Below are 22116 nucleotides of genomic sequence, written 5' to 3'. Positions count from 1 at the left end.
GGGGAGGCAGCGGGGAAAAGCTCCATCAGCTCCCTGCTGCTGAAGCTTTTCTGTGTGGCAGTAGGACGCTGCTGGAAAAAAGCTGTGTAGACAGAGGAGGTACTGCGTGGGCATGTAGAGGGCCGTGCGGGGCTTATACCGTAAAGGTTCAGATGTGGGTTTACTCACCTAAGCAGTACCTCACTGTCGACACCATACTGGGGTGTGTGCAGGGTCTGTACTCTACACACCACTGTAAGTAGTGCGCTGTGTAGATGTACCATGAGAGAGGGGAGCGTAGAGCCAGGTACGCTGGTTTGAACCAGCCAGGCTTCCCTAACTTCCCCCGTAAGGCAGGTGCCTGGTTTTTCTGCTGCAGCGTTGAATCCTCTGGCAAGTAACCAGCTTTGTCGAACCTTGCCGTCACGTTTCAGGGGGTTGTCAGGAGACCTGGCTCAGTTCTGCTGCTCCAGAGAGCAGTCTGGTGGACGCGCGCCCGAGGTGTGTGAAGATGCTGATCGATAAAACAAAGCAGAAAACCCATTCAATAACAAAGCTTCCAAACCTGGGTATAGCAAAGGCACCTCCCCCATCTCTGACCATACATGCATGCACTGTCCCTGGGCTGCTATGGTGAAAGTCCCTAAAGTAGAAACGTAGTCAGGTGACATCAAAATGCCTTTTGCTGAAAGCCAAGAGACTAACTGGATTCCGTCCCTCGCTCATTAAACAGTTTCTGCAAATTAGCTGGCTGAGAAATCCATTGCTCCCCATGGGTTTCTTTTCACCTGTCCGAAGAAAGACACACTTGGCCAAATGGATGTTGGTTGCTGTCAGTCCCTGTTACAAGCCTATTGAATTCAAATAATAAGCAACCTGGGAGTGAATCTAATTAAATGGGAGTGACCTGTGTAGCATTCCATGTGTTTGTCAGAGCGGTGGTGGGAAGTGTCTACTTGGTGGTTATAAGTCAGGTATTCAAAATATCCGTGGTATTGTAAGGCCATGAATGGAGTAGGCAGGAAACATTAGGAAGGAACTGATGGGATAAAGTGTATGTTAAATTAGACCAGTAGGGTGGCTGGCAGTAAGTAATGACTGTCAGCCCAAGGTAATTATTTTTTCATTACTCCTGCTGTTATTAGCAAAACACTTATGGGATCTTGTAGGTTTCAGACTGGAAGCTGACTGCTCTTGGGGTCAAGAAAAATGGTGGTGCTTGCACTGTGGGAATACTGTGTATATCCAAGCTTGACTCATAGATAAATCCAAGTGCCTCAGGAGGGTTACTTGGCCAGTCCATTGACTTGAGTGGTGTGTAGGAGATCCGAGGCATGAGAGCAGCAGAGAACGGGTTTGATGCAGACATTATGGGGAAAAAACATGCTGGATGCATTGCTCTTGCGGTGAGATCTGCTGGCGAAAGTGTGTGATTTCTCACAGGATTCTGTTTCCCTCCACTCAGGAGGACTCGCCAGTCGAAGGGAGGGATGTGAGGAAACTACTGGTATAAACTTGCCCATCAGTGGAGGGGTGAGAGGCCTATAGACACAGCTGGGGCTCAGATCTGAGGCCTGACCTTGTTTACTGAGTGTTTTGAACTTAGATGGTTTCATTAACTGGTAAAATCAGTAGTGATAACAAGGTAGAAGGTCTATCCCTCCTGGCAGGCTCTCTGAGCCTCTGCTGAAGAGGTTGATGTTGCTTACTGTTTAATGCCAGTTTGCTGAACTGTGCTCATGACCCACACCCAGCCTACTTTGCAGCTATCCAGTTTACGCGAAGCACAACAGGGCTCCACTTTCCCCTGAAGTTCTAGTGAGCAAGGCAGGATGGTGTGAGAGAGGCTAGCTAGTGCAGGAAGGTTGGGTGAACAAGCCTGTTGGCACAGAGTTCAAATGTTGCATCCAGTTAGTCTTCACTGTGTTGGTTCTTGTTCATTCCAGAGCCACTAAGTTTGCAGAACTGGCAGTTTCTGCTCCAGAAAGGCCTGTTGCTGGACTTAGCAGGAGGTGGTCATATTCCCAGAGCGGTGAAAGGCCCCAGGATTGGAATAGCGGAGCGGGGGGTAGAGGGTTAGGTGTGAGGTGCATTGGCAGAGTTGAGGAAAGGGAAGAACACGCCCGTTACCAGTCTTTAGTTCCTCCTGGAAGTCCACCATTTCCGTGGGCACTGAATTCATACTTCCCAATTAAGGAAACCTTAGAATATGTTCTTGGGAGAAGGTTCATTATGACAGACACCCTCCTCACCTATTCATCCCAGTGAGAGAACCTGTTTTCTTTGCTTATCTGGGCTAATTTTGCTTTTCACATTTACCACAGTGTAACCCCTCCCCCTGATTGCTTTCTTGTCTATTTAGCTATCAGCTGTCTCCCCAAAGGCCAGCACCCCGACTGCATCAAACTGCATGAGGCTAGTCTGTTCACCCAAACCATCACTGGGTATGCTTGGCCTTCTGAGCTGTGTTGATCCTCATGAAGTCTCCAATCACTAGGCACTTTCTCCTCCACAACACCATGCGGAGTTTCTTTTCATTACAGTGATTAATTTTCCTAAGCAGCTGCTGCTGTAAAGAAATGATGAAAAGCCACTCAGCTTCCTTCTCCATGATAGCTATAATAAATGATCCCATGCATACCGCCTTGCTGGGCTAAAGTGCATTGCCCCCACAGAGTTTTCTTGGTCGTCCTGTAAACTGAAACCTTGCTTCCTTTGAAGGGACAGTGAGTCACACACGTCTCTGTAGTACAGTCGCTCGGGTTTGGAGACACAAAGGAACATTTACCACGCTGGCCACATGTATGGGTATGCGTGGGTGTGTTCTGTGGGCTGGATTCTGTTCCCAGTTACACTGGGGTAAATCCAGAATTGCTCTGTTGTCATTGTCCAAGACCACTGGAGTTAGTCTGGATCTGCACCATTGTTGTTGAGAATACACAGCAAGCATCAGAAAGATCATGAGACTTGCTGGTGGAGTTGCAGCTCTGTTTCCGTAATATGTTCAAGTGTTTGTAGTTCATCTGAATTGCAAATAGCTGCTCTGCCAATCTGTGCCTTTGTGAATGTCTCATTTTCTGCTGTTTCCCCCCTTACTTACCATGCACTTCTCCTTTTTATCCACTGCCATCTTTCTCCTCTTCTCTCCGTCTCTCTTCCCCAATCCCAACTGCCAGCCTGAAAAGACTTCCTCGAGCAGCATGCAGTCCGTGGATCCGTGTCTTGCTGACAACCCTAGTGATAGCACATTTGCTGTGGACTGGCCCAGCCAGTCCACAGAGACCCAGCCAACACAAGTAAGTGGAATCCAAGCCTGAGTCTATCCAGAATGTAGTGCTCACATGAGTCTGGAGGGCAGGTGGGAGTGGTTCTAAGATCTGCAGACTGGCAGCTGTATCCTAGGATGTGGAGAGCAAGATGTCTGGGTTCTGGTTGTTGTTGTTGTAGCAGCTAGGAGCCCTAGTCATGGACCAGGTCGCCAGGACGCTAGGTGCTGCACAAACACAGAACAAGACAATCGCTGCCCCAATGAGCTTACAGTCTGAATACATGTGTTATGCTAGCTGTAACAGATGCTAATGACAGCACTCCATGCTTAAACCCTGTTCAGGGCTACCACTCTCCTGATATGGCCTCACCACTCTTACTTTGCAAGGAACAAGGTGCTCCCCCACTTTGGGAGATAACATTTGGGGAGGTTGAGGCACTAGGTCTGCTCCCCCTTTAAGCTGCAGCCAGTGGGGTCAAATGGAAATGGGAGGTGACAGTAGGCAGTGTAGAAAGATTCATGCGCGAACCTGCCATTTTGGAGGGACCTACCTTAAATTTGGGGCTGCTTTGTCTAGTGCTCTAAGTTCAAGAGGAGCAGCTAGGGGGTCCTTAGTTCTCAGCTGGGCTCTGCTAGTGACTGCTCTGTGATCATTTAGCCTGTTTGCATGTCAGTCTCACCATCTGTAAAATAGGAATAATACTTACACAGAGGACAGAGATGCAGGAGAGGACACAGCCCCACAGTGCACCACCGTGGGGCAGCAGGGCACAGCCTGTCCCTTAATGACTTGACAGTGTTTTGAGGAGATCATTGTGAAGTATCAGTGTCCTCAGCTCTATGGAAAGGGAAATAAGAATGACAGTCCAGTCAGAAACGGCTGTCCTGACAGACTGGCGCAGATTAGAACAGGAGAAATTCAGGTCCCATTTGAATGCACTGCAAAGTTCAGAGCTGTAAGCTCTAGGCCTTTCCCCCACCATTACAGGAATAAATCCCAAATGTTCATATAACACAGTAGGCCTTATCTGCCAGCAACTTCCTGCACCAAGAGCTTTCCAATAGGATGGGCATTCCTGGAGCAGTAACCTGCCTCATCAGACTGGAGGATCTGCACAAGGACAACTTTTGCCAAGGTTCTGATCTCACAAAGAGCCCCACATGGGTGGGCCCCTCTGCCTGAAGCCCCATTGACTTCAATGGGACTTCGAATGGCTGCAGGGTTCTGTCTACACAGAGCTCATTGCAGAATCTGTGCCTAAGAGAATTTACGCCATTCAGAATTCTGGAGTAGTTCTACAATTTGCTTTGGAAAACCCCTGCATTCTATAGTATGTGTAATTCTACATATATATGTAGAGTGTGTGTTAGTGAATTTAGTAAATCTACATAGAAAATGTGTGTATGTACTTTATTATATATTCATATACATATACTGTATCTCTAAATATATTTGTGCGTATATATTGTAACATGCGTACGTACACACAGATAGACACACAAAAGATCTCCTCTGTTGTATAGCTGCGTATAACCGATAGTAAATATCTACTGAAGTTATTAAAACTAGCCACTGCAGTTTTCTGCGTAAGCGTTTTGGTCATAGTTCTGAGGACCCTTTCTGCACGTTTCTCTCGTGGAATAGAACAGTCCTTTAAAATCCACGGCAGTTTCTTTTATGATGGCGTCTGACCCTTAAGAAAACCACCGCTGCGCACTGAGGATCGTGTCTCGTTGGCTCACTAGGTTCTTGTGACCCCCTCTGGTGGCATGGATTGTGTGGATCAGCTGCCTGCCAGTTGCTTGGTGGTAACTGTTCTTAAGGGATAGATAGTCTGAAAGTGCAGGTCTGGAGGTTGCTAGATTAGCTGGACCCAGCTGTAGATTTTAGGCAATTTAGGGCATGCATTCTTGTTGTGTTTCAAAATGGCATATACTTTGTATGAACTCACAGCCCCCAAATCTCTCTGAACATTCACACCTGGGAAGCAGCATCAAGGCAGGGAGAAATTGGTGAATATTTCTCTCTAGGCATGTTGCATATTGGAGCTTGTGCTTCCACCTCCACCAGGAAGCACAGAGCCTTATAACAAGAATATTGCTAACAAAACCCAAATCCATAACCTTGCAAGACATCAGAAGTCATATTTGTGCTAGAATGATCACATGGGTCTGCATTTCTTCTCACATCAAGGATCAATGAGGATCAAATCCTCAGCTGGGGTAAATTGTTATAAGGGAGAGGAGGATCAGGCCCCCTGGGACTATCTGTCAAAGTATTGCAGGATTGGGTCCTCCAGTTTCCAGGGAGATGGGCTGGTTGTTTTTGGCCCAGGTATTGTGTGCGTAACTGAGTGTTCCATAAAGATACATTTGATGCAATGAAACATTTGGTCTTCCCTTATGCAGTGTGCCTGTGGGATGGAGAATTCAGTGGAGCATTCTATATCAGAGGCATAGAAATGTAGGGCTAGAAAGACGTTTAACGGGTCATCTAGTCCATCCATCCTCCCCACCCCTGGTAAGGAGGCAGGACCAAGTATACCTAGACTATCCCTGACAGGTGTTTGTCCAACCTGTTCTTAAACACCTCCAATGATGGAGATTCCATAACCTCTTCAGATAACATGTCCCTGTATTTAAGCTGCAGCAAGGGAGATTTAGGGTAGATATTAGGAAAAACTGTCTAATTCTAGGGATAGTTAAGCCAATTCTGTATCTGACCACCACCTGCATGCACGCGCACACACAAACACCTCATCATTTCAGGGTTACACACAAATTAAACATTCCAAGTACTATTGATCCCTAGAAATTCCCTGTTAACGGATTTTGCCTTTAGGAAAGTTCCTATAAGAATTAAAACCAGGCCAAGTATTTGCAGATGGCCTCTATTTATTGGATGAGCTGAAAGCCAAATAGTAACACGGGTCATATCACTGACAATTTTTTTCATTCCTACTCAGTCTGGCAGATTAACAAGATTCCCATTTCTGCATCTTGTACTGGATGGGCCAAATCCTCAGCTTGTGGAAATCAACAAAGTTCCATGGAAGTTGATGTGGTGACATTGATTTACACCAGCTGAGCATCTGGCTCATAGTCCTCAATCCAAGCCCTAGCATCACAGAACCATAAGGTTAGAAGGGACCATAAGGGTCATCTAGTCTATCCCCCGGCCAGGATGCAGTATTTGGTGTGTCTAAACTATCCAAGACAGACGATTGTCCAGTCTCCTTTTGGAAACCTCCAGTGAAGAAGCTTCCACGACTTCTGTAGCCAGTCTGTTCCTTTGTCCTACTGTTCTTACAGCTGGGAGGTTTTTCCTGAGATTTAATCTACATTTGCTATGCGGTAGGTTGATCCCATTGCCTCTTGTCCTGCCCTCTGTGGCAAGGGAGAACAACTTTTCTCCATCTTTATTATGGCAGCCTTTCAAGTATTTGAAGACCGCTATCATATCCCCCTTAATCTCCTCCTCTTTCCCAAGCTAAACATACCCAGTTTCTTCAGCCTTTGCCCCTATGGTTTGCATTCCATCCCTGTGATCATGTTTGTCGCTCGCCTGTGGATCCTTTCCAGTTTCTCTACATCCCTTCTATACATTGGTGACCAAAATTGAATACAGTACTCCAGCTGTGGCCTAACCCGCGCCGAGTAGAGTGGTACTATCGCCTACTGTGATTTGCATGCCAGGCCTCTGTTAATGCAACCTAAAATTGCATTTGTCTTTTTTTTTTTTTTTTTTTTTTTTTTTTTTTTTTTTCTGCAACAGGATCACATTGCTGACTTATGTTGAGGTTGTGATCTAGCACAACTCCCAGATCCTTCTCAGTAGTGCTGCTGCCCAGCCTGTTCTCCTCCATTCTGTATTTGTGCATTTGGTTTTTCTTCCCTAAGTGTAGCACCTCACATTTATCGTTGTTGAATTCCATTTTGTTGTCTATAGCCCAGTTCTTCAATTTATCAAAATCCCTTTGAATTTTACCTCTATCCTCCAAAGTGTTTGCAACACCCCATTGCTTTGTGTCATCTGCAGATATGATCAATATGCTCTCTATTCCTAAATCCAGGTCATTGATAACGATGTTAACCAACACCAGGACCCAGAACATATCCCTGTAGAACCTCACTTGAGACCTGCCAGTCTGACATCATTCCATTAATAGTTACTCTTTGTTTGTGGTGGTTTAACAAATTGTGTCCACCTAATGGTACTTCCAACAAGCCTACATTTTGCCAGCTTATTTACCAGAATGTCATGTAGGACTATGTCAAAAACGTTGCTGAAGTCCATACATATTATGTCCACCACATTTTCCCCCATCTGAAAACCAGTTACCCTGTCAAAGAAGGCAATCAGGCTAGCTTGGCATGATTTGTTCTTAGTAAATCCATGCTGGCAGCTAATGATTACCTCTTCATCCTCCAGGTATTTACAATTGAATGTTTTTTATACATTGCTCTAGTAGCTTCCCAGGTATCAAAGCCAGGCTGACTGGTCTATAGTTTCCCGGCTCTTCCCCCCCCCCCCTTTTAAAAAGATGGGAACTATATTAGCCCTTCTCCAGTCTTCCAGGACCTCTCCTGTCATCCATAAGTTTGCAAATATTATTGCCAGTGACTCAGATTTCTTCAGCTAATTCCTTCAGCACCCTGGAGTGAATAGCATCAGGCCCTGCTGATTTGAGTTCATTCAGAATGGTCAGAAGATCTCTGTGTTCATTACTTATCCTGATATGCATCCATTCCCTTTATTGTCTATGGTAAGTTCGCTGGTCATCTGGTCACATAGTATTTTTTTTGTGAGAAGACTGAAGCAAAGTAGGCATTGAGCAGCTCTGCCTTCCTATCATCTTCCATTACCAGCTCACCTTCTCCATTGAGCAGTGGACCCAAATGATCCCTGACATATTGAAGAACCCTGCCTTGTCTCTAACATTTCTTGCCTGCTGTAACTCATTCTTTGCCTGGGCTTTCCTGGTTTTGTCCCTAGACGCTCATGCTATTCCCATGTATACTCTTTAGTGACATGCCCCCCTTCCATTTCCTGTAAGTATCCCTTTGGGTTTTAGCTCCCTGTGCAGCCACCTTGGCCTTCTGTGGCTCTTCTTATCCTTCCTCTGTGTCGGAATAGCTTGAAGTTGAGCTTCTAGTGTTACATCTTTTAAGAACTGCCAGCCCCCTTTGACTCGTTTTCTTCCTAATTAGTCTTCCCATGGGACCTTGCCTGCTATTTCTCTGAGTCATTTGAGATCCACTTTTCTGAAGTCCTGTGTCCTTATTTTGCTGTTCTCGTGTCCTCCTTTCCTTAGGCTCTTGAATTCTATCAGATCATGATCACTGCCTCCCAAGTTCCCAGCCACCTTCACGTTCATAACTGATTCATCCCTGTTGGTGAACACCAGATCCAAAATGGACGACTTCCTAGTTGTTTCTTCAACTTTCTGAATCAGAAAGTTGTCCCCTACACAGAACTTGCAGGACATACTGTGCTTTGCTGCATTAGTCTTCCAGCAGATATCAAGGAAGTTAAAATCCCCCATTAATACTATCTCAGGTGTGTTAGCTAATCTTGTTGTTTGCTTATAGAATGACTCATCCACTTCTCCTCTTCCTGATTTGGTGGTCTATAATAGACCCCTACCATAACATCACTACTGACTTTTCCCTTTTTATCGTCACCTAGAGACTCTCAGTAGGTCTGTTGCTCACTTCTCCATGGACCTTGAAGCAAGTGTATACGTTGCTGACATACGGTGCAACACCACCCCTTTTCTCTCCCATATCTCTCCCTCAGGAACAGGCTATATCCCTGAATGCTGGAACTGCAATCATGGGAGTTATCACACCAACTTTCTGTAATGCCAGTTAAGTCATTTTCTTCATACACCATGACCTCAGTTCATCCTGCTTCTTCTCCAAACTCCCTGCATTTGTGTACAGGCCTGGAAGCTATTTTGCAGACTGCCCTGTTTGCCTTTCCTTTTGCCTTTTTAATGCAGTTCTGATTTTTAGGCCCGTCTCCAGAAATTTTCCCCTTTCTCATATTTTCGTTGCTTGAGCCTAGATGTGCATTGGCTGGGTTTTTGTCACCATCCCCCAAAAGACCTAGTTTATAGCTCTCCCTATCAGGTTAGCCAGAGGATGTCCAGAGATGCTCCTCCCAGTATTTGCTAGAGGGAGCCCATCCCAGCACAGTAATTCGACAACTAGCTGATGGTTCCAGGAAGGAGAAGAAGCCAAAGCCCTCTTGCCAACCCACGCATGTACTTCCACGATTCCATTATAATTCCGTAGAGATCTGTACCTGTTCTATACAGAGAATGGATCAGAGTTTGCTCTTGGTTACACCTGGGTGAATTGGGGTAGCCCCAGTGACTGCAATGGAGTGCCTTTACTGGAGTAACTGAGAACAGTATTTGGCCCAGCAAATGAAAGTGTCAGGTCAGCTGCATGTACCTGCATGTGGTTGTCTCCTTTCCTGTGGCTGCATGCAGTCAGCTAATTCATTCTGTACTCAGGTAAAACTTCCATTAATTTTACTCAGAGCTTTAGCTGAGGCTGGATGGAGTGGGAACTACAGGCTTGCTAGATTATGGAGAGTCAGGAAAATATACGAGCAAGAATCATTTTCCTAATTGCCAGGAGATGGCAGCGGAGGACAGCGTAGATCTCCGTCATCTAGCTATCTGCGATCTCTGCTTGGAAAGTGTAATCTTTAAAGTGATCTCTTTTTCATGCACACTCTCTTTTCTTCCCCCCCAACCCAATAACTCTCTTCCTGGATGCCTCTTGTGTTGCAGCCAACAGAAACCGTTCCTGCCAGTGCCGAGCCAGCTGGGACAGAAGCACCTCATGCTAGTGCCGAAGCATCTGGGACAGAAGCCGCAGCTGGAGCTGAATCACCTAAAACGGAAACTGACTCAGGATCTGCTCTTGTAAGAACATAGGGAAGGTGGGGTCCTGTCCTCTTTTACCCCGCTCTTGATTTGCAGGGGCAGCTGTGATGGAAAGAGGGCTGTGAAATGATCAGGCGTGGAAACTGCCCGTGTGGCTGGCATGCTCACATTGTGTCACTGTTCACAGGCCAGACATGCACTGTGTTTGTCTTGCATGCTCGAGCCAAGGCCTTTGGGAACAGATGAGGAACCTTCCTCTCCCTCAGTCCCCTAACCCTCCCATGCCTCAAAGCCAATCCAGTAGGAGTTGTGATAAGCCCGAATCCCCAGACCTCTAACTCTTGCTGTGACCTCGAGCAAGTCGCGTCACCTCACTGCCTCCATTTTCCAGTCTGTAAGAGGAGCGTTATGCCACTGGCTGCTCCACAGGGGTACCGTGAGGAAATGTAAATGTCCCAGCAGCGTGGCATCACTGTGTGTGTATTTCACTGCTGTGAGCATGATGGGGCTCGCTAAATGTTCAGTATCGCAGCGCAGATACAACATTCCCCAGAGAATACAAAAATGTCCATATTGTCTCCCAAAAGGTAGTCAAACAACCGTCATCGCCCAGCCTAAGGTCGCTGATAATCTAGTCCCTTACAAGCCCGGATCCCTCGATAGTATCTTCCACCTTCTCTGCTTTCCCTTTTGCGCCAGTCACGGCTATAAGCTGACATGGCCGAAACCGCACTGCCAATCAAGGCGCTTGGGATCCGGGGCAGGCAGTGGCTGGATTTAGTGGGTCCCTGCGGCGGGGGAGCAGTTTGGATGCTCCTTTCTCAGTCTGGCTTTGTTCCCTTTCTCCCCTTCTCTTTCCTGCCTGCCCCCCCGCCTCCCAAGACTTCTCTGCCTGCTGTCGTCGTGGAGACGTTCCCAGCCACCGTCAATGGCACCGAGGAGGGCAGCGCCCCCTCCGAAAGGGCCGACATGCCCCCAGGCTTCCTGTTTAAGGTAAGCGCGTGCGGGGCGGGGGCTGATCCGTCCCTGCAACCCACGTGCAGGAGGCGTTACACGAAGTGTTGTGACACCAGTGGCTATGGGGCTGCCAGGGACTATGGGATGTGGGTTCCCTTAGACACTGGGTCAGGTTTACTGCAGCCCATGCAGGGGTTAGCCTGTTTGTCCCCCCCGGGCTTTTGTTCTGCAGGGGGCAGGTTGAAGTCATGTCCACCTCTCCCCATCCCAGGGGTAGGGGGACAGGGAAAGCTCTAAACCCTGCAGGCTGAGCCTGATGGAGCCCTGCAAGCGGGAGAGACGTTGAATCAGTGCTCTGGCTACGCCAATTGGTCCTCTTGACCAGGTGCCAGTTGCCATCTGGAAAAGTGTGACAGGGTCCCATTAAAGGCAGAACTCAGGCAGATAAACCACAGTCAGGCCTGAAAGTTCAGAGCTGCGTTTCCAACACCCCAGATTTCTAGGGTCAGTCAGATCTGGGGGTTTGGAGATGATCCCATAAAGAGGCATGATAAGAGTGAGCAGTGAAATAGGGTCCCAGATCGCAGCCGCTCCCGTGTTTGATGGTGCTGGGATCTGCCCCAAACTGCGGGGTGACTTCTGACCTGCAGGCATTTTCTGTTCCCTGGGCTAAGGCGGGTGCCAGAAACTCAGTCTCTCTCTAAAGGGGATCTGTGCCCTTTGGAGGTAAGATTAGGGTGACCATGTTTCCCAAAAGGAAAATGCCCAAAGCCTCCCCAACCCTCATGGGGCTGGCCTCAGCTGCTCGCCCAAGGCGCTCCCCCTAGACGGTCACTGGTCACTCAAACCCTGCAGGGCTCCCACAGGAGGCTGTCGCTGGTCACTCGAGCCCTGCTGACCGCATCACTGGAACCTTGCCCTGCCGCCTCCCCCGGCCCCTGCTCAAGACTGTTGCTGGTTGCTGGAACCCCGCCCGTGCCCCATGTACTGAAACCCTCCCTCACCTTCCAAGCCAGCCTCTCCCACACACAAGCCTGGCATCTCCCCCCCCCACATGTTCCTCCCCACAGCACTCCACTCTTTTGACAAAAGTGGCCATTTATCCCATGTGTTCTTGCCAATTTGATCAGTCAGCAGGAACAAACAGGACAAATGCCCTCTTTTGCCAAAAAAGTCAGGACGTCTGGGACAAGGCTTAAAAAAGGGACTGTCCCAGCCAAAATGGGCCGTATGGTCACCCTAGGTAAGAACGGCTATTGTGGACTCCAATGCCATGACTCCATTGGCCCAAGTCACTCGTTTGCCTTAAATAGGGAACTCAGCCTGGGTCTAGAAGCTGAAGCCCATGTACACCAAAGCAGCTGGGTCTGAGCAATTCATTTCTGGGGGAGGCAGAGCGACTGCCTGTAAGTGATAGAGAAACAGAGATGGGAGGGACAAAGGCCCAAATCCTCAGAGACATGGTGCCTAACTCCCTTTGAAATCAATGGGGATTGGGCACCTCAATTACTTTGAGGATCTGGGCTGAAATGGCTGGGATAAAACTGTCCCGAAGAAATGGGAATCGCAGAGATTTGAAAATTCTGCAAGGTTCCGTGTGCCTCTTCCCACCTTTGGAGAGTTGGGCGGGTGCTCATCCGAGTCCTCATCTCTCGTAGGTTCAGGCCATGCATGACTATGCGGCCACAGACAGCGACGAGCTGCCCCTGAAGGCTGGGGATGTGGTGCTGGTGATTCCGTTCGACAACCCGGATGAGCAGGTAAGGGGTGGGGGAGAGAGAAGGCTGGGAGGCGTCAAACTGATCGCTTATCCTCCCCTCATTGGCTGGGGTCTGTTGCTGGCAGCTGGGTGGAGAACCTAGGGTGGGTTTTCTCCCTGGGGGGGGTCCTGCAGAGACATCAGCCTGGAAAGTGGGGTGTGGGTGGGGGGCCCTCTACAAAAAAAATTATCCCTCTCCTCTTTCCTGTGACTACATCCTAAGGTAGCTAGGGCTTCCTCCTGCCAGCAGAGCAGCTGATCAGGCCTCAGGTGGGCACCTGTCAGTGCTGCTCCTTGATCAGCCAGCAGGAGTCATTACTTGGCTAAATCAAGGCTGATCTTTATCTTCTTCCTGCTCCCAATCCCAGCTCCTAGCGTGCTGAGAATCGCAGGCTGCAGTCCCGGGTATACAGATCCGCTGCTTACAGGGAATCTTCCCAGCAGGTGGAGTGGGGAGGGGAAGCTCCAGGGCTTCACTCTTCGGGCGTGTCTACACTGCAGCTGGGAGGGGTCATTCCCAGCTCAATAGATGTACATGGGCGAGCTAGCGCGCTAAATGGATCAGTGTGGTCGTGAGGGAATGGGGGGAGGGATGGGCTAGCCACCTGAGTATGAACCAAGGAGCCCGGACGGTGTTGCACCCAGGGCTACGCCGCCAAGTTTAGTGCACTAACTCCATCAAAGCGAGTGTGTATATGTGGCGTCACTCCTCCTAGCTACAGCGTAGCTACACCTGAAGAGTGAGATCCTACCTGGGATGGGAATCCCTTCCAGCGACAGTGTAGACGTATCCTAAGGAGGCAACATGCTATGGAGCAGGTCCTTGACTTCGGTGTAGCTATGCCAACTATACCATCAGGGATGTTCTGGTATTGCTCTAATGTCATTGCTCAGCAGGTGGCAGCATAGTCTAAGGACTAGAACAAACCGTCATCCTTCGGCCGCAGAATCTTGTGATAATCCCTTGTGATAATCTCGCCTGACTCTCCTAGGGAGTGGTTCAGACTCTCCCAGCTCCAAGCCCGAGGTGAATGAGCTGGGTCTGACTTTGTTTATTACGAGCCCTCCATAAAAGCATTGAGGAAATCCTCCTAGCCATGCTGAGATTCAGGACTTCCAGTTTAGGGAAGGTGCAGTTGTTCTGTTAACAGGAGAGGAGGGCAGCTGCTAGGAAAACACAGATCTAACCTCCCTGCCCTGCAGCTCTGGTGGCTGTTGAAGCAGGTAGAATTCCCTGCTCTTTAGAACAAAACCGTGGGGCTGGATTTCCCCCATGGAGGTCTGGATTCAGCCAGGGATAAAGCCGGCCCTTTGAATACCTTTTTAATGGCAGGCAGGCAGTGCGGTGCATACAAACTAGAAGGCAGAAGACAGGGGGGTTCTAGTCCCAGTCCCAGTTCTGCCATTGGCTTGTCATGGGCAGTTGCATCCCTGCCGGGAGAATGGAATTAACGCTGCATATGCACCTGTCTGTAAAGCACTCAGAGACTTACAGCTGCTCCCTGCAGTGTGAGAGACTCTTGGGAGGAGCTCAAACGGGGCATTTCTGCTGGCTATGGTATCCTCTTCTGGCTCGGACTTACCTGCCTCTAGCAGCTTCCAGGATAGAAACTCTGATCCTATGGAGAGTGATAGGGAGATTCCCTTCCTGCTTCGCTGGCAGGAGAGGTTGCTTATGGAGCAGAGTTTCTCTCTGCCCTATACGTGCACTTGAGCTGGATGAAGCTCTGAGAGCCAAAGTGCTGCAATTGTCCAGGCTGCCGCCAGCCATGCTCTGAGTGTTGCAGCTGACTAACAATAGCTTCCAGAGCATCCTCTGCTCCAGCTCATCTCTGGCAAAACTTGGACCTATAAAATGTGCCTATCAAAGAGCACGCTTGGTGCATGTGAGCAGAGAAAGCTTGGAAAACCAGGCAATTAATGTATTTAATTGTGTATAACCACCTGCAGCCTCCATGCTCAAATCCAGCAGCTCAAGTGTCAGATGCGGGGTTAGGGAGGGAGTTTGTGTGCAGGAGGGAGCTCTGGGCTGGTGCAGAGTGTTGGGGTGTGGGTTCTGGGAGGGAGTTTGGATGAGGGGGCTCTGGGCTGGGGCAGGGGAAGCGTGCAGGATCTGGGAGGAAGTTTGGGTGCAGGAGGGGGTTCTGACGTGGGGCAGGGGGTTGGGGCGCGGGAAGGGGTGCGAGGCCGGAAGGCGCTTACTGCTGGCGGCTCCTGGCCGGCAGCACAGCAGGGCTCAGGCAGGCTGCCTGCTTGCATGCCGTGGCCCACGCCGCACCTGGAAGCGGCTGTGGCTGGCTGGTGCTGGCATGTTTCTGCGCACCCCTTGCAGGGAGGGAGGCAGCAGCTCTCTGTGTGCTGACTTTGCCTACAAGCACTGCCCCCACAGCTCCAATTGGCTGGTTTCTGACCAATGGGAGCTGTGAGGACAGTGCTGGGGGTGAGGACAGCACGTGGAGCCACCTCCCCGCCGCCCGGGGCATGCAGACATGTGCCAGCAACAGCTGGCCGCAGCCGCTTCCAGGAGTGCCGTGGGGCACGCAGCCTGTCTGAGCGCCCTGCTGCACCATGGGACTTTTAGTGGCCCAGAGATTGCAAGGGAGGTAGAGAAGCTGGACAGAAATGTTAAGACAGGCTGGATCTGGCCCACGGTCCGTATTTTTCCCACCCCTGGCTTAGTCTGACGGGATGCATATAAATGAGCTCAGGGCTGAGGTGGATGCCTCACCCAAAGAGGTGGACGCAGGGCACAGAACATGTACAGCTGTTGTAGTAAACAGTCCTCCATGCATGCACTGTCCATGGGGCCAGGCTATGAACCCATAGGCTGTCTCAATGCACGTGGCTGGTGCCCCCACCCCAGAGCCTTTGCATGCTGCTAGCTGAGAGGATGCTTCCTCATGACAGCACAGAGCTGAGCAGAGAGAACTGCACCAGGCAAGAACATCTGCATGTCTGAGCAGCCTTCTCCCTTGAAACCTCTCCTACTCCAGAGACACTCCCAGTCTTCAGGGAACCTCCTTGCTGAATGACCTCGGCAGAGGACAAAACACCCAGGGGCGGGAATAGTACAACGGCAGGGCTCTGCTGGCGGCTATGCAGTTCCTCCTGGTTTATATGTTTTAAGGCCACAAGGACCATCCAGTCTGAGCTTCTACATGGCATGGGCCAGGGAATTCCATGCAACAATTCCTACACCAAGCCCAAGAACTTGTGGTCCAGTGAAAGCGCATCATCTAGGAAGGGACCCCTCCGCCCCCGTCTCAATGTAAAGACATACACTAGATCCCATTGCGCCCCAGGCGTCTACTTGCCCCCTTTGCCCATGGGCCAGGTTCTGATCTCTCTGGCACTGATCTAACTTCAGTGGGAGTTCTGATTGACAGGTGGCATAAATGAGAGCAAACTCAGGCCTTGCATATAATCAGGCAGGGCTGGGAGCTTTGCCATTGCCTCCAGTGGGAGATGGGCTTAACTGCAAAAATGAAAAGAAGCTCTTTTGCCCGTCTTGTTTGGAGTCCGGTAAGGCTAGCTTAGAGCATCACTTTGTGCATCTGTTTCACTCACTCCCTTTCTGATGTCTCCCAACCTGCACTGCATAAAAAAATAATCTGGCCCTTGGTATCTGATCTCTCTCTCTGCCAGGATGAAGGATGGCTGATGGGCATAAAAGAGGCTGACTGGCTCCAGCGTAAGGAACTTGATCAAAGTCGGGGGGTTTTCCCGGAGAATTTCACAGAGCGGGTGCAGTGAGAGCCCGGAGCTGCCAGCTGATTTTTTTGCCAGAAGAAAGCAAGTTTTCCGGCAGGTGTTTTAAAAACAAAAGAAAAGAGAATTTTAAAGGAACATGAGCCTAAAAAAAGTGTCAACTTAAAGGTTGGATTCTTTTTAAAGAGCAAGGTTTTAGCAGTAAAATGAATTCAAAAGTGTTATTAAAATTATATACATAATAAGACAAGTCAAATGCCCCTTTCCCATTTTGATTTGGCAGCATTTGAATTCCGAGGCTGATGCAGAACTGGCTTCGCGTGGTACCTGTAAATGCTGTTTTGGCTGAATTTTGGGGATGTCAGTCTGATACACCAACAGGAAAGCGCTAAGGGCTAGATCTTCAAAGGCTCCTAACTGCCACTGAAATCAATTGAAGTTAGGATCCTAAATACCTTTGAGGATCTGAGCCCAGCTGGCCCATGCTCTGAGCCTGTCAGCAAAGATACTTATGGGTGGGTGGGTTCAGCTGTTTTGTGATCTAGGTTGCTGGCATGGTATCCTTTAAGTTTCAGGCACTGCCCATGTTACAACCTATGATAGGCCAAACGTCCTATTCTGCTGTTGAAAAGACCTATTTAGTGTACAGTGTTCACAAATATGATTGTGTGTGTGTGTGTTTTTGTTTTCTTCCTTTGAAGCTGTAACATGAACTGTGATTTTATACGTTTAAAAGCAACCACAAAAAGTTATCAGGAAGAGTGCATATCGAGTGAAATGTGTGCAGCTGGGCTCGGTCCAAAATTCCTCCAGACCTTGGAGCTGGACAATCGCAGCAGCACACGCCACCCCGGGAAATGTTCTTGAGGGAAAATTGGGAAACTGACAAATTGAAAAGAAAAGAAAAAATCTGAAACTTTGGATTTGTTTAAACTAGTTGTGAAATAATAATAATAAAAAAGCCTGTTAATAAAGTTTTAGATTCATGTAGGCAGGGATGGTCTTGAAATCTGGCTGTTTAGAAAGTGCAGTTTTATGGAAGAGGGTGGGGGAAAAGAAAGGGTGAGACAGAATATCTGAGACATGCCACTGAGAAAACAACTCTGCTTTCTGTGTTTCCGGTTGTGTGCTTATTTTTATTTTCCTTTCTTGAATTCTGCGTATGAAGTATCGTTAGACCTGCTTCCTCCAATCCTGTGCTGGTGAACAAGTTGAAGTCAGAACAGTGAACTGTTTGAATACTTATTTAAAATTGCTGCATGACTTTATTATATTGTGACAAGTTAGACGCGTGACTATCACATCGTCGATGTGGGGACGATACTCCAAGTCCTAATACTGACACTGGCCTTCCCCACAATTCTTTGCTCCTGTTTGGTTCTGGGAGTTTGAAACTCCCCTGCAGCCTGCTTGCTTAAAATAAAACAAAGTGGGTCTTACACGTGTCAAAGTCAATAGATTAGATTCCCCAGAGATCCTAAAGTCCCATGGAGGTACTTTAAATGCTGCTCAAGCTGTCAAGCAGATCTGATCTTTTGTTTTTTAAGGTCACACCCCCCTGCCCAAACTCCTCCTCCTTTTTGCCTTGACAGAGTTGGGATAGTTGTAGCTACCTCCTCCATACTTAGGACACTGTATGAAATAACACTCTCACCTAACATAAGCTGGCTTTAGCAAAGCATGCAAAATGTTCTGGCACAGTTAAACCTCCAAAACAAGCCCATCTTTCTGATCCTGCTTGTACAATATCAGGGGAAAAAAACCTTCTTGCAGGTCAAAAGTGTGTGTATGTAAAGTTAATGGTCAGTTTGTGATCTCAGTGACGCTGATGTAAATTCAGGAACACTGGAGTTACCCCAGATTTACACAGTAGCGTAACTAACACCAATGGAGTCACTCTGGATTCACACCAGGGTAATTGAGATCAGAATCTGGTCCATGTCCTCAGATTCTCTCCATATTTTGTTATTGTGTGTGAGATGCGGGGGAATTGCCCCTTCCATGCCCCTGTTCCAAAAACACAAGACTATTTGAGAGTAACTGCTCACAGCACAGCTGTGCTGTGAGCCAGCGCTGTAGAATATTATCCCATCATTTTTAAACAGAGGTGCCTCGAGCATCTTAACTAGCATGCTGCCCTTTCAAAATCTCTATTTTTATGCCTTTGTAAACCCAGTTGCTCCTTCAAAGAACAGAGATAGATATCCCTCTAAAATTTTTTCCCTAACAATCTATCAAAAAGCAGGTTAACTTAGTTAACAGCAAGCTCTTGGCTTAAATGTGCTTATTTTTATGCAGAACCCTGTGGCCTATTGGGGTTTTTTTTTTAAAGATAACAAGTACCAGAGCTATAGTTTGTCTCCCAAGTAATTGTTTTATTAGTGACTAGCACGTTAGGAAACTGGCCTAACTTCTAATTTATTGTAGATGGTTTTTTTTTGTCATCTGCTGTGTTTGAACCAGACAGTTGTTACAAAAGAAATCCTACTAAGGCCTTTTCAGTGTGTGAGGCTAACAAAGCAACCATCCAGTACTGTATTGTGCCTGCAGAGCCTTCGCCCAAAAGGTGATGTAGCGTTCAGCTCTGATGACTTCTGTTCCAGTGCTGCTTGAAGGGGAAAGTGCCTCTCCCTCTCTTGCTCTTTGCTCCTGAAGAAATCTGCTCAGAGCAGACAGAATGTACCACCTGGGCACTATGCCTCCCTGCTAGGCCTGGATCCTGCATTTCTCGCGCACACACAAACTCAGTGAGAGTATTGAGGGCATGAGGTCTGCAGGATCAGATCCAGGCATTGTAAACTGCCCTGTGCAGAAAGCTCCAGCTTATATTGCAGGAGGCAGGCCTTGTGCTCCTGGGCCCAAATTAGCCCTGGTGTAAGCAGGTGCCACTCCGTTTATTTTACTGAAGAGAGAACTGTCATACGCCATGGCTGGATTTGAGCCTGTCAGATGTAAGAACCCACAGTCCACACTGGCATAGGATGGAGCCCTGTATAAGATGGGCCAATAAATTCCCTGACCATGCTGGCTGCTAGAATGGGAACGTTTTAGGGACTATGCATCAGATGGCCCCGGAAAAGCTGCTATTTCACTGTCTGTGAAGCTGCTGTTGGAGAGTTTTACTGAATCAACAATAAAGCATTTCTCTCCCCACCTCTCCTCCCACCAGCTGGTTTTGTCAGCTTGGTTAGAAGGGAGCTCTTGCCTTTCCAACCGCAGTTGGTCCAGTTACGTGTTCCCCTCCAGCCTGAGTGTAGCCATCTTGCCTTGTCCCAGAGGGCAGCGGTCACACAGCCACTTGATGATGAAAAAATAAGGTGTCATTCTCCTGTTTTTTCCTCCTTTCTCCTTAGCAGGGTCAGCAATCTGAGTTTATTCCCTGGCATTCAGAGTGTAGGATGCTACAACAAGCCCTAACCAGCTGTGGCTCCTACTTGCTATCTGCCTTTTCCCTTGGCTAAATGCCCTGTGCATTTCGTCACTGGGCAGGCCATCTAACAAAGAGAGGGACTCCTGCAGCCCGGGCTTCAAGCACACTGAGCTAGTCTGCCCTGCTGTTTTCCCTAGCGGAAACCAAGCATCCATCACTCAATCTGGCTTTCCAATTCAGAGCGGTGCCTTTTATGCAGGCTGTAAGTGGTGAGTTTTCTTTCCTTTCCTAGCTCTCCAAAGGCGTAAGCCAAAGCCTGGGGAAGTCAAGGGGTGTCTGGCCATTGACTGGAGCTTTGGATCAGGGCTTGAGTGTCTGTTGTCCTGGGCAGTATCAGTTTATAGGGTGGGTTTAGTTTCAGAACATCCACTTGAATTATAAAGGCTCAAATTTGAGGGGAAAGTGAGGAGGGTAAGGAAGGGGGGTGGGAGAGGCATAGATCATCCGTCAATCATTTCAGGTTGGTGTGTTGGTAGCCTCAGCAAGGGGTCTCCCGGTTCAGAGCTAAGGATGGGCGACGTGAATCACTGTGAAGGTCCTTGAGAATAATAACTGCTGTAGTGTCTTGCGCAGGGCAGTGTGGTCAGAGTCTCTCCTCAGCTTGGCACTAAGGAATCAAATGCGCTGGAGCTCTCTTTCTTTTCTTTGCAAACCAGTGGTCACTTCCCTGAGTCACTAACCTGGGTATTTTGGGTACCACATGATCCAGCTTCGAAGCTGCTTGGGTGCCATCTATAACATGCTCCACTCCTGTCATCAAGGGAAGCCTCGGCCTCAGCACCTTGCAGGGATAGCTCAGTGGTTTGAGCATTGGCCTGCTAAACCCAGGGTGTGAGCTCATTCCTTGAGGGGGCCATTTAGGGAACTGGGGTAAAAATCTGTATGGGGATTAGTCCTGCTTTGAGCAGGGAGTTGGACTAGATTATTTCCTGAGGTCTCTTCTAACCCTGATATTCTAGGATGCGCAGAATTGGGGCCCACATGCTGCTGCTTGGTGTGAGTGGTTACTGCGGCTTCTTCCTTTTTCCAAAACAGACACTGCCAAACCCCAGTCCTTGCTGCAGAACCCAGCAGCCACTGAGCTCCACTGAGCAGCCTGCCAGCCGCCTCTGCAATCGCTTGCGCATTGCTATGGGAGCCTGAGAGCTCCTGAGCACCTGCAACTCTCAGCTGGTCAAGGGCAGGTGCGTGGCACCTCCTTGCTGAATTGTGCCAGAGTCTCAGCAATGAAGCACGTGCTTAAGTCCCATATCACTCAAATGAATCTTAGGCACTTGCTTAAGAACTTACCTGGACTGGGTTCTGCTGGCTATAGTCAGCATTGACCCATTCCCCATGTATCACTGGAGCGACACCTGGGACAGATTTGGCCCATTGGATGTAAAGTTTCCCCTCCCTTTCTGTGTTACGAATGGCTCCTCCAGGGGTGACCAGGCCTTGGAGCAAAGGAGTGGACAGGAGTGGAGGAAGCCAGCAATGTTCCCTGCAGTGCAGCTGGAAACACAGCAGAGTTGTATAGACTTACCCCCCGTGCAAAGGCCTTCCATGTTAAGAGGAGCCTCTGCATGCACCAATGGGCCCGCTGCCAGAGTCGCACACTGTTTAGTGCTGGCTATGGCCTAGCCAATGCCGGGGAGGAACTAGGGATGCCACCTGGCAGAGGCAGAAAGTTTCAGTTGGACCCTTTGGGCTTGGCTGCGTTTGCATGGACGTGGCGCCATTGGTGGCTACAAACCCTAGTGCAGAGGAGTCACAGTTCACATGGCTGCACCCTCTCGGCAGGAGGGGTCTGTGCACTGGGGTAGCTACAGCGTGGCTAAAATCCCAGAGAGCTACCTAACAAAAGGCCCAGAGCTGCATCGGCTGCCCAGTCCAGCCTGCCATGAGCCAGGAATGGCCTCTATGATTTCCCGGGCTGTTGCAGGGGGTGCTCTAGGTATGCAGGCTCAGATTGAATGTCCTGTCCCCTACACCCATACAAAGTGAATGCTGACCGCTGCCAAGGCAGGATCTGCCACTGATGGTAGCATTGTGTGCTCCCTGGGCCCCGGAGTCCGTGACCACACAAGGCCACCAGGCCTAGCTCCTCCAATGGAAGTTAGGAGCCTAAATG

The 22116-nt window shown here is 48.9% G+C and overlaps 1 protein-coding gene across 6 annotated transcripts in view; it reads left to right on the top strand.

Annotated features, from left to right (window-relative positions):
- BIN1 (bridging integrator 1) overlaps nt 1–18012 on the top strand; it is a 158226-nt gene extending 140214 nt beyond the window's left edge. For 4 of the 6 annotated variants that reach the window (XM_032805120.2, XM_032805119.2, XM_032805121.2 and 1 more), the window contains 5 exons: nt 3156–3275; nt 10054–10188; nt 11032–11142; nt 12765–12866; nt 16511–18012. In XM_032805120.2, the coding sequence (XP_032661011.1) occupies nt 3156–3275; nt 10054–10188; nt 11032–11142; nt 12765–12866; nt 16511–16618 (576 nt within the window). In that variant the 3' untranslated portion in view covers nt 16619–18012. The remainder of the gene's footprint in view (nt 1–3155; nt 3276–10053; nt 10189–11031; nt 11143–12764; nt 12867–16510) is intronic. The other 2 variants (XM_032805122.2, XM_032805125.2) reach the window with 1 other exon arrangement.
- Nucleotides 18013–22116: the final 4104 nt, after the last annotated feature.

The sequence above is a fragment of the Chelonoidis abingdonii genome, chromosome 10 (assembly GCF_003597395.2).
Source record: "Chelonoidis abingdonii isolate Lonesome George chromosome 10, CheloAbing_2.0, whole genome shotgun sequence".
Classification (NCBI taxonomy): domain Eukaryota; kingdom Metazoa; phylum Chordata; order Testudines; family Testudinidae; genus Chelonoidis; species Chelonoidis abingdonii.
Note: the sequence above shows the minus strand (reverse complement) of the source record. Positions and strands in the feature narration are given on the sequence as shown.